Below are 12,774 nucleotides of genomic sequence, written 5' to 3' on the forward strand. Positions count from 1 at the left end.
AGAGTTGTTGCTCCCATTTAGAGTAAAGAAAAAACCCCTCCAAACCCTCTTTAGAGGTTACTTCCCCTCCCTCTAGCCGCTTCTGCATTTTTCTTTATGTTACGGCAGAATTCTTCAGAAAACAGAACAAAACATGTTCACCGACTCCGGTTTCTCCTCGTCTCTTGCTCTCACCGCGGCCAGGCTCCACCACACCACCAAAGCCGTTCTTACTGATGTCATCCCTGATATCCATTATGTGACGCCTGGTGGCCGTTTGTCAACTCGCTAAACTTACAAGAAGTAAATGAATACCTAAGAGGTCAAAGTCGAGGTCACAGCTACCATAGTTTACTACTGTGAAGGGACATCTAACTGCTGGTCGTGTGGGATTGGTGAAAAGGATGCAGGAATGGGCAGTGGATTTTAGAGATTCCTTAGAGGTGACCAGCACTTTCTTAGGGATACTACAGGGATGTTCTGTAGGTATACGAATGTGTTTATCACCCTACTTGCAACATTTTTTTTTTAAACCACAGAAAAGTTTTTGTTCAAAAACTACAGAAAATTAAAAGATTGCTCTAGTGACGCCTTGTATTTCCCTTATCTAGATTTACCAACTGTGAACATTCTTTATTACCCACACTTCCCTCTTCTTTCATCATCTGAAAGTAGGCTACAGATAATATGAAACTCATAAACATTTCATCATGTACCTCCTAAGAACAAGGAAGCAGGTATTTTTTTTTTTTAAACAGCATGGATTCATACCAATACCCACAGTTCAAAGCCAGTACCACAGGGTTCTTGCTCACCTTCTTACGTTATACACTTGTATTTCTTTTCTTCTGTAAAAATCCGGATTCCCAATAATATCCTGTTTTTAATCTCGCTTTAGCTGTGCTGTTGAGAATGGCCTGAAGGGTGGGGCCAGGGCGGAAGCAGGGAGACCATTTGGAGGCTGTTACAGCAATGCAGGTGAATTGCGGTGGTAGCGTGCACGTATGGGAGTGGTTGGATTATGGAGATGCACAGATATACTTACGTATATACAAATATACTTGTATATATTTATGAACACATAAGTATACAAATAATATATTACATAAATATACATAAGATGAATATACATAAGATATACAAATATACTTACGTATACTTCTGAATACACACGTATTTTTTGTTTAGATTTTAGTTTTCAGATAGTTTCAAACTTAAAGAAAAATTGTAAAAACAGTACAAAGAACTTTTGCATGCCCTTCACACAGACTCTGTTAAATTTTACCGTGTTTGCCCCATTTCTTTCCCCCGAGAGAAAGAGAGAGAGATGTGTCGACCCATTATCTTTAAAGGCTACAGTGTGTATCCCCTCCTCGCCAAACAAGGATACTCCTGTATTACTACCACGTACTCCTTCCAGTCAGGAAATAAACATTGCCACATTGCCATCCATCTCACAGACGCCATTCAGACTTTGCCATCTGTCTTTTTAAAAAAATGTTTTTTAATGTTTATTTATTTTTGAGAGAGAGAGAGCATGCACAAGTGGGAGAGGGGCAGGGGTGGAGGGGAGACCCAGAATCCGAAGCAGGTGGCAGGCTCTGAACTGTCAGGACAGAGCCCAATGCAGGGCTCGAACCCACGAACTGTGAGATCCTGACCTGAGCCAAAGTCAGATGCTTAACCAACTGAGCCACACAGGCACCCTGCCGTCTGTCTTAATAATGGCTCTTTTTCCTTTCTTGACTGGGATCCTACCTGCGAATACACATCACTTTTACTTGTCAGGTCTCCTTAATGTCCTCCAGTCCATAATGGTTTTTTAGTTTTTTTCTGTCTCTTGTGTCCTTGACAGTCTTAAAGACTACAGGTTTCTATTCTCTAAGAGGACTCTAAACCTGGATCTGTCCGCCGTTCCTCATCACCAGAATCAGGTCATGCACCCATGGCAGGAATGCCAGGAGAGTGATGCTGTGCTCTTCTCAGTGAATCACATCTGGAGGCCCACCATGTTGACTTGTCCCAAGGTGAAGTTCTCCTTGATCACATGGTCAAGTTGGTGTCTGCCAGGTTTCACCTCTGTAAAGTCACTACTTTCCCTTTTGTATTTGATTGCTGTTTTGGGGGAGCTAATCGGCCGTGACACCAATCTCCTTTTCCTTGTTAAACCTCCACCTGCCAGCCCTAGTCCCTGCCTGTGTCAGCCAAATGGTGATTTTGTCCGCATTTACTAATTGACATTGTAGTGTAAGTAAGGACTGTCTCTAGGTATGTATGCGTGTATATATGTATTTATTTCATTATGACTCCTCTGTTTGATTCAGCGGGTTAAAATCCGATACTCCCTTTTTATTTTGGTGCTCACATTTTCCCCAGTTTGACCAGCGGGAGTCCATTCGTATTAGCTCTTTTACTCTTTTGACATACTCCAGTCATTCTCGGAGAGTTTCCTTATTTTCTGGCATAACAGGATCTTCCATTCTTATCTTGCACTTTCCCTGCTTCAGCTTTGGCATCAGCCATTTCTCCAAGGAGCTCTTTAGTGGACTTCCATTTAGTGGAGGATGGCATTTAGCATCCGAGATCTGAGCACACAGTATGTTCATTGCTACTGCGATATCACTGTTCTGACTTTCAGCCCACATACAGAACTAGGAAACGTGTGTGTGTGTGTGTGTGTGCGTGCGTGTGTGTGTGTGTGCGTACACACATGTATAAAAACATCTGCAAGTCTTCTGTGTACATATATGTTTTAGACATGGGTTCATACTAATACTTCCCCTGCCAGTCCAACATCTTAGGGTTCTTTTAGGCTCTTTCCTTTCCATGTTTGTAAATTCTTTTTTAGATAGTGAGAAACCTGGCTCTGGTTATTTTAGGTGTATTTGATCACTTGTTCAGGTGATGAAGGTATTTGTTCAGTGTCGTCATTCTCTTAAACACTCAGGCTGCCTCTTCCATCTGCCTCTTTGTTCTCCCACCTCCTGCCCCATTTCCTTGGCAGCCCCAGCATGCTGCCACCGACACTGGGCCGCCCCCTCTATCACACCATCCCATTTCCTTGGACGCCGGTTACGTTGCCACAGATGATGACACATAGAGCCCCATCACGCTCATTGCCCTGCTTCCTCAGAAGCTGATATCTCAGTGTTGGGAAGGGTACAGAAGAAAAGGAAAGATGGGAGGGGAAGGAAGAATGGGAAGGAAAGGTAGGAAGCCAGATTATGGATATACAGTTTTAAGACAGAACTGATGGGAGTTGCTGGCGGTTTGAATATGGAGAGTGAAGAAGAGAAGCTAAACAGTGACTCCGAGCAGGGTTTTTGACTTGAGCTCCCAGGAGAATTGAATTGTCGTTGACTGAGATGAGGACAAAGCAATAGGGGATTTGGCGGGGGGTGGTGGTGGTGGTGGTGGTGATCAGGAGCTAAGTCTTGGATGGGCTAAGTTTGAGACCTCCAAGAGGAGATGACCCAAGAGGTGTATTGTGTGTGTACATGCATCTTGACGTATGGGCTGGACATGTATATTTGGGAATCCTTGGCATGTAGACGCTGTTTAAAGCCATGAACTCAGCTGAGATCACAGAGGAGCAGAATGGATGGAAGAGTTTATGCTAAGCCCCCAGGGACAATTTCACGCTGGGAGATGAGGAGGAACTGGCAAGGTAGGGTCAAGCAGTGAAGTGGAAGGAAAACCAGGTGATTGTGGTGATTTGGAAGCCAAGTGAAGCAGATGTTTCAGTTAATATGAAAGCATCAACTCTGTCAAATGTTGCTGATAGGTCAAGACGATGACCTTAAACCTGTCGTTGAATTTAGCAATATGGAGATCATCGGTGACGTTAATAACCATTTGTGTGTGGGAGAGGAGCTTGGTTAATGTAGCCTCCAGAAAGAGTGGGAGAAGAGAAAGGAGAGACGGCAGGTAGAGAGGACTCTTTCCAGGGTTTCAAGCGCCGTGTAAGGCACACGGCCACAGTTACCTACTTCTGTGTTTGCGGCTCTGCCGCTGAGTGCGAGGCAATCCTTTTGTGAGAGTTGTGTGAATAACCTTTCACTATCACTACACACAAAATTTGTTGCTAGGCATTATTTGGGTGTAGGTTGGTGAAACGATTGTGTCATTGGCCGAGTTAATGACAGACGGGCAGTGTTGCTCCTGTACATGTTATAAGTGAGGAAATCCCCGGAGCAGTCTCAGTGGCATGATACTGGGGAGGATGAGTTTGTTTTTGTTTTGAATTTTTTCAGTTTATTTATAATGAGAGAGTGAGAGAGGGAGCATGCAAGCAGAGGAGGGAAAGAGGGAGAAAAGAGAATCCCAAGCTGTCATCACAGAGCCCGATGCGGCGCTCTATCCCATGAACCGTGAGATCATGACCTGAGCTGAAATCAAGAGTTGAACACTTGACTAACTGAGCCACCCAGGCGCCCCCTAGGGGGTATAAAAGCAAACTGCGATTTGGAAAACTGAAGTTCTTGAGATTCCAAAAATGTTAGAGAAAGTGGACACTTTACAGGTTGTGTGGTAATCAGCTGCCTTTGGCCTTGTCAGCGCCTTGACCTTTGTCTATAAGAAGTTGCAACTTCGTTTATTGAAGAATATTTTCTATGTCCGTAAGTTGCTTGGTTTATAATGAAATCTTTTTTTTTTTTAATTTATTGCAGTTTTTTAAAAAAAGATTTTGTTTTTAAGTAATCTCTACACCCCATATGGGGCTTGAGCTCATGACCCCGAGAGCAAGAGTCACATGCCTCACTGACTGAATCAGACAGGCGCCCCTATGATGAAATCTTACTAGGAAATTAGAATTAGTTAGATTTGCTGAAATAAATTTAACCGTTTAGACAAGTGAGTCCTTGATTGTTTAGGTAGAAAGTTGGTTGCACCCGCCACTTAAGGCTTGGATGACAAATACATAGTACATATACGCTGCCGTAGTCCTCTCCTACTGTCGCTGCTGATCAGCCACAGTGCATTTTCATGCTGAGTCCAGCTGTGGCCTCAGAATTCGTGTTAGTAATGTTCCAGAAAGTTACTGCCATTTAGTCCATTGTGACCCGACATAAAACTTGTTAATCCCTGGTGTAAGGACTTAGATCACAAGATAATAATTATGCGGGAACAACACATAAATTAGAAACAGCTTTGAATTGGTTGTCATTCACACGGCTAGAGTTTATCAGTAATAGTAATGGCTGATGAGGACCCCAATAGAGCTGGGTTACAGCGCTTAATTCTTTTGTTGAAACGTGGAATTGACAGTTAATCTCTATTCTTTTGTGCGAAGATTCTGCTCTGTTTGCTGAATTTGGCTATTTCACAGACACTGATGGCCTGCAGTTGGACACGACAAAGGAAACTTACGTAAGTATTCACTAGAGGGGAATGACTGAGTAACGTGATATTTAATCTTTAATCACGGCAAGATGGTTTCGGGATGACAGGTTTAGGCCAGTGATTTAAAGTTTAAATAACTTAGTGTTAAGTATGAAAATCAGCAGCCATTTTTTACTCAGTAAATTCAGGATTGTAGAAATTGCATCGATCTTGGCGCGAGAAGACCTGTGTTCTAAGTTTACTTTGGCCCCAGGGTTGGGTGACTTGGAAAAGTCAGTTAACTGCCTACTTTTTGGCTTCTATAGATACTTTGCTGCATAAGGGAAACGATGATGTTAAAGGGTGTACGTGAGTCGTGGATCCACTCAAGTAGAACTTACTAACTTCCTTTTTAAAAGTTATGTATCCTTAGTGTAGAAAGCTCTCAAACTCAGACATATCCTTATTTTTTGCCTTTGAGTGGTTAGAAGTCTGTGTAAAAGCTATCAGAGCACGTTGAATCCTCAAAAGTATTTTTTTTTTTTGTCTTTTTTGTGTTCATACATAGTACGTTGGCCCATGGAGCTCTTATTTTGTCTTATTCTTTAATGGATGAGGTGCTATTCACTTGGAAAGTGAACAGAGTGATATTATATGTACATCAGTGAGGTTGGAGATTCGTTACTTAACGTTTTAAGCCCTTATTAACCTGAGTATAAAAATACGTAGTGCTTACTTAGTGAGTTTCTCAGACATTTCTCAAAGAATAATTTAGCAGTTGTTTTAGTATGAATCAGTAGAAGAGAGTAGGATATAGAATTGATTAAAACAATTTTTTTTTGTTTTTTTTTTTTGAGAGAGAGAGAGAGAGAGAGAGAGACAGAGACAGAGTGTGAGTAGGGGAGAGGCAGAGAGAGAGAGGAGACACAGAATCTGAAGCAGGCTCCAGGCTCTGAGCTGTTAGCACAGAGCCGGTGTGGGGCTCGAACTCATGAACCGTGAGCTCGTGACCTGAGCTCACACTTAAGTCAGACGCTTAACTGACTGAGCCACCCAGGTGCCCCCAGGATAGATTTTTAAAAATCAGTATGTGAACTTTTTTTTAAGCTATTTATTTTGAGAGAGAGAGCATGAGTCAGGGAGGGGCAGAAAGAAGGGGAGAGAGAATTCCAATGTGCCCTCAGTACATGAAATTTTAATGGGTTTGCTTACTTTGTGAGGTGTTTTAGAATGTGGTCTCTTGGTGGTGCCTTGGTGGCTCAGTTGGTTAAGCATCTGACTTCAGGTCATGATCTCACAGCTCGTGAGTTCAAGCCTCATATTGGGCTTTTTGCTGTCAGCACAGAGTCTGCTTCAGATCCTTTCTCTCTCTCTTGAAGATAAATAAACATTAAAAAAAATGAGAATTTGGTCTCTTGATTATATTGGCTTTATTTGTTTTTAAAAATTTATTTATTTTTGAGACAGAGCAAGAGGGGGATGGGCAGAGAGAGAGAGAGAGAGAGAGAGAGAGGGAGAAAGAATCCCAAGCAGGCTTCATGCTGTCAGTGCAGACCCCGACGTGGGGCTTGAACTCATGAACTGTGAGATCATCACCTGAGCCTAAATCAAGAGTTGGTCACCCAACTGACTGAGCCACCCAGGAGCCCCTAAATTGGCTTTAAATATTGGGCGGTTGCCAAAGCAACTGATATTCTTTTACAGCCTCTCCAGCTAAAACCATCAAGAAACACTGTAGTAAATTTGAAAGGTTCAGGGATATATGGTTCTCATTTTATACCATTTCTTACCTTCCACAAGGCATTCAGTCTTTCAGTTCCTTGGTATTTCTAGTCTAAAATGAAGGGGTTGGATTAGATGGTTTCTGAGGGCCCTTTCTACCTTTAAAATTGTGTCATTTTTCTTTCACGCATTAGTAGATTTTTCCATGAGAAGTCATTGAAAAGCCAGAATAGAGAGGTATAAATATGTTTCCCTTTACATAAAATAGGCCTGTTAAGTTTCCAACCAGATAGAATTCTTAGGCCGTGAAAAGTATTTGACTTTTTTGGCTGAAGACTGAGAGAAGCATCTCCGAAGTAGGTCACGTCCACTATTATATGTTTAAAAACTATTATATGTTTAAAAACTACTATAGCACTCAGGTAGGCTTTGTTGTTTAATTTACTTACGCCAACAAAGTTTAAGGATGTTTTTGGTTGCTGAAAGTATGAGGTTGCTTAGTTTCATGATGTGTAGATTCAAATAAGAGAAAAAAGCAAAGGAGGTTGATTTAAAAAATGATTGTTTCATGACTTAAGTAGTTTTTTCTTTCTTTTCACATGAACTTCCATACATTCTTTTTATATAACTTGCACCAATATTCACTTAGTTAAGGGCAATGTGATAAAACTGTTTTCCTTCTCTCTTTTTTAAAAAACAACTTGTTTTTTTTTAATGTTTACTCATTTTTGAGAGAGAGAGAGAGACAACGTGAGCGGGGTGGGGCAGAGAGAGGGAGACACAGAATCCAAAGCAGGCTCCAGGCCCTGAGCTGTCAGCACAGAGCCCAACGTGGGGCTCGAACCCACGAACCGGGAGATCATGACCTGAGCCAAAGTCACATGCTCAACCAACTGAGCCAGCCAGGCACCCCACCTTCTCTCCTTTTGTTCTCAATAAAAATAAACCACAAAATAGACGTTGTGAAATACTATGATTTTAGAAATTATTACCAAATGGTTGTTAATAATTAAGAGATTAATCTTTAATTTTTGCCTGAGGCTTACTTTCTTTACTGTTGCTGTTTTATTATCTGTCACATTAAGTTAATATTAACTGCCTTGAACTTTGTAGTACCATTTATATATTGCTTACTTCTGTTTTTGTCTCCATAACCCTAGACACTTAAGATAATAGTACTGTCTTGATCTCAAACACCTGTGAGGGCTCTGAAATCATGTGACAGTTCTTTATTTATGTATAATAGTATAAGATGGCTATTCAGATGACCCAGAATGTGCTTATATTTAAGTAAGAAACATTGTCATCTAAATGAAAAAAAAAAAAACTTTAAGAGTCCCTCTAAGAAGTGTATTGACTTCTATTTTGAGAAACCTAGTTTTATCTTCTAGGATTAAAAAAAAAATTAGAAATTTTATTTTAGAAGTTTGAAAAGGTACTGTACAGTAGAAAAAAGATAATTGTCCATTTTTCTGTGGATCGCTTCTTGCTTACATAACCATTTTAATATTTGATATAATTGAAGATTCAGCTGAAGTCTCGTTATGAAGTTGGGTAGTAGCAGTTATATTATTTATGGCCAGTTGTGTCTGAGGTTTGATTTCTAGATCTTTTTATTCTTCTAATATCCTTTTGCTGATAATCCTTTTCCTGAAACCTACAGGAAAATAATTTTGATACTCTTGATTTTGACTTGGATTTGATGCCTTGGGAGACAGGCATTTTGGACATCAACAACCAGTTCTGTACAGGTAATGGTGTATTTCACTGGTAAATATTTTAAACAGATCCATTTTATTTTGTAGTTTGGTAACAGTCAATACTAGGTGGGGTTACTGGGCTACTTTGATGGGTCAAAAATTCCGGGGACTATATATTCTACTTTTGATGTGGCAGGGCACATACAAGTTTCTTGCCAGAATGGATAGAAAGAATTTCATGTTATGTTTTAGTCGCATAATGAATTGAGAATTCATACCCAAAATCTTGATTTTGAATTATATACAATATCTCTGGAAGAGGTTAGCCTGTCTGAGAACCAGACAGAATTTAGGGAATCAAAGAGAAGAAGCTTGGGGTTACCCGAACTTGGGAAGTTGGTGTAGGGGTCCCACGCATCTGATACACATGCTTCTGTGGAAGGGGCACCCCCCTGGCTGATGCTAGTATCTTTAAGGAACCCTGATAAAGTACGTTTGGGATGTGCTCAGAGAGGCTGGGACCTGGAGGAAACTGCCACTTCTGGGATGAAGCGGATGGGAGGGGGAAGAAACCCCCTTCTCCCCTTTAGCGTCCTTCTAGTGTCTCCCACTGATGGGGCCTAAAAGGGAGCCAGCTGGGACATGTCTTAATAGTGTGCGTCGCAGACTATAAATAGGAGGTAGACTTAGCGCGGAGAGATAGTGAGTCAGTCAGTCACCCGCACGTCCTCCCATCCAAATTGCAGTCCTCCCCACCCCTGCATGTCCCAGTCCCTCATTTTATATATTCCTGTGTCTTGCTCAATACCTGTCTTCCCTCAAAGAATACGGGCTACCCAAGGCCGGTGTTCTGGTTACTCTTGTCAGGTAGCAAACTACTCTAGAACTTTGTGGCTTAAAACAACAACCGTTTTATTATGCTCCCAGGATCAGTGAGTCAGGACAGGGTACGCCAAGGGTGGCTTTTTTCTGCCGTGTGATGTCCAGACCGCAACTGGGAAGGTTGAAAGGCTGGAGTAGCTTGAAAGTTGGGGGCTAGAATTAGCTTAATATCTCTTCACTCACGTATCTCTTGTCTGGCCCGAATGGCTTGATGACCAGGAGTGTCAGCGCACCTGCACCTGGTCTTTCTGTGCGGCTGAGCTTGCTCTCAGCTTGGTGGTCTCACGTAGTCAGCCTTCAGAGGCTCCGATGTAAGTGTTCAGCACACAGAGTAGAAGCTGCGTTTGCCTGATGTCTCCCAGCCTTGGAATCCGTGGAGCGTGACTTCTATACTCTGTTGATGGAAGGAGTCCTAAGACCCCCTTGCTTCAAACGGAGGGAAACAGATGCTGCTTCTCACTGGGGAAGGGCAAGATCACATTACAGATTAGGAGGGATGGTAGAGGTTTTGCAGCTAACCCTGGACAGTGCAGTCTGTTGCAGGGATGTGCCCTCTCTCATTCCCACCCTGTCGCAGACTTGACACCCAGGAACGTGACCTCGGCTGTAGTTGCTTGAAAGATACGAACGGTATGTGCGATTTAATCGTACTGCCAAGAGTGTTTTCCAAAATACTTCTTGCCGATTTCCTGTACTTTGAAAAGTGATTTTGGGACGAACCTGTAATGTTTTGCATATGGTATAATATTCCGAAGGTCCGACAAGTCTGTATGGTAGAAAGATGTCTCCTTCAGCTGCCGTTCCTCAGCCAGCACGTTCTCCCCAGAGACGACCACAGTTACCGATGTGTTCATGTTTATCCTTCCAGAGAACTAGTGCACCTGAGGGAAGATACATACATATGCACGTATATAATTTATTATACAAATGGTAGCCTACTCCATTCACTGTTTTCCGCATCTGGAATTTACATTCGATGATGTGTTTTGGTGGCCTTAGCTTCAGTGTGATTGGATTTTAAGAGTAGATTTTACCTTCTTTCCTCCTAATTGTATTCTGAGTTTGTATGGTGCAGCGGGAGAATTTTTACTCCATGTTTTTCCATTAAAGGCATTAAGGCAGAGCCTCAGCCACTTTCTCCAGCCTCTTCGAGTTGTTCAGTCTCCTCTCCTCAGTCCGTGGACTCTTGTTCTTCAACCCAGCACGTTCCTGTAAGTAGCCAGTCTTTCACTGTGATTTTTTAAAAAAAAATTTTTGAAGTTCTTTAAAACTTATTTGTGAGAGACAGAGACAGAGCACAAGTGGGGGAGGGGCAGAGAGAGGGAGACACAGAATCCGAAGCAGGTTCCAGGCTCCGAGCTCTCAGCACAGAGCCTGACGCGGGGCTCGAACTCACACGCCGCGAGATCATGACCTAAGGTGAAGTCAGACGCTTAACCGACTGAGCCACCCAGGCGCCCCCTTTTACGGTGATTTCACAGTGATTTTGATTATAATGCTGTCTGGAAATCATGCATGTGGAAGAGGCAGTTAACATTTATTAAATGCTACTGTGAATCTTATTATCTCCTTTCATCCTGAGGGAATGGAGTCTCGAGGAAGGGCCTTGGGAGGGCAATAAATTCTTTGCCTCTTTGGTTTTGCCCTCCTTCCCCTATGTTCTTGCCTTCATGATTTCATTTTCTTTGCACTTTACCAGTATCCGATATTTTTTTTTTGTTTATTGGCTTACTGTCTTTTCTCCCTGGTGCCCTCTCCTGCCTGTTAGAATATACATTCTTTGAGGACAGGGAAGGCTCTAAGATGGTCTGTTTTTGTAATGCTTTGGTCATAGAACCTAGAATGGATTTTTTTTTTTATTTTTTTTAATGTTTTATTTTTGAGAGAGAAAGATAGAGAAAGAGCGAGCAATCAAGCAGGTGAGGGGCAGAGAGAGGGAGACACAGAATCCGAAGCAGGCTCCAGGCTCTGAGCTGCACAGAGCCCGACGTGGGGCTCGAACTCAAAAACCGTGAGATCATGACCTGAGCCGAAGTCCGACACTCAGCTGACTGAGCCCCCCAGGTGCCCCATAGTTTCTGTTTTTTTGTTTTTTTGTTTTTTTTTGATGTTAAGAAAGTATCCCTCTAATTCTTGTGTTTTAGGACTTTTATGAGGAATACTTGCTGAATGTTATGAAATAACCTTTTAAGCATCTAAGGCCATGAAGATAATTGTATCCTCTTGTGTTGTTAGCTTGTACTCTTTGGTTTCTCCCAGATACACTCTGAAAAACTGTAAGGTTCATAGAGACCAGTGTGTGGCTGGGGCTGAGTAGTTGTTGAGGATCAGTGAGCGACAGAGCTCTCATTCTCACCGGCATGACTGGGAATGACCATTTCTCCCCTATTTTCTCCAGGTCATTTTAACTTCTTTTCTTCTGATCGAAAAAAAAAAAACCAAAAAGATTTTTTAAAAAAACTTGCCTTTGGTTACCATTTGCATTTTTTTCATTGAAGTGGCTGTTCCTGTCCTTGTCTATCTTGGGCAGATATGTGCCCCAGTATGTATCTTTTAACTTTATGGTCTATTTTTTTTATTAGTTATTTATTAAAAAAAATTTTTTTTTAGTGTTTATTTATTTTTGAGACCGAGGGAGACAGAGTGCGAGTGGGGGAGGGGCAGAGAGAGAGGGAGACACAGAATCTGAAACAGGCTCCAGGCTCCGAGCTGTCAGCACAGAGCCCGATGTGGGGCTCGAACCCACAAACTGTGAGATCATGACCCGAGCCGAAGTCAGGCACTCAACGGACTGAGCCACCCAGGCGCCCCGGTCTATTTTTTATTATAAAATATTTTAATTACTGTTTGTTCAAATTTCTTTCTTCTTCCTTTATGGCTTCTGGGTGTTTTTTTTTTTGTTGTTGTTTTAAATTAAGGGAGCCTACATTATGCTTAGAGTAAACGAATATTCTCTTAATTAAAAAAAAATATTTTTTTAAGTTTATTTATTTATTTTTGAAAGAGAGAGAGAGGGAATATCCCAAGCAGACTCTACACAACCAGTGTAGAGCCCAGTGCAGAGCTCGAACCCACGAACCATGAAATCATGACCCAAGCCGAAATCAAGTCAGGTGCTCAACCTGCTGAGCCACCCAGGCGCCCCTCTTAATTTTCCTTTTAATAATCT

General features: G+C 42.0%; 1 protein-coding gene across 1 annotated transcript in view; it reads left to right on the forward strand.

Annotated features, from left to right (window-relative positions):
* ATF6 (activating transcription factor 6) overlaps positions 1-12,774 on the forward strand; it is a 201,545-nt gene that overhangs the window by 6,427 nt on the left and 182,344 nt on the right. The window contains 3 exon segments of the mRNA XM_019465772.2: positions 5,273-5,349; positions 8,687-8,774; positions 10,716-10,816. Of these exon segments, the coding sequence (XP_019321317.2) occupies positions 5,273-5,349; positions 8,687-8,774; positions 10,716-10,816 (266 nt within the window).

The sequence above is a fragment of the Panthera pardus genome, unplaced genomic scaffold (genome assembly GCF_024362965.1).
Source record: "Panthera pardus isolate Hobbes unplaced genomic scaffold, ASM2436296v1 HiC_scaffold_21, whole genome shotgun sequence".
In the NCBI taxonomy this organism is placed as follows: domain Eukaryota; kingdom Metazoa; phylum Chordata; class Mammalia; order Carnivora; family Felidae; genus Panthera; species Panthera pardus.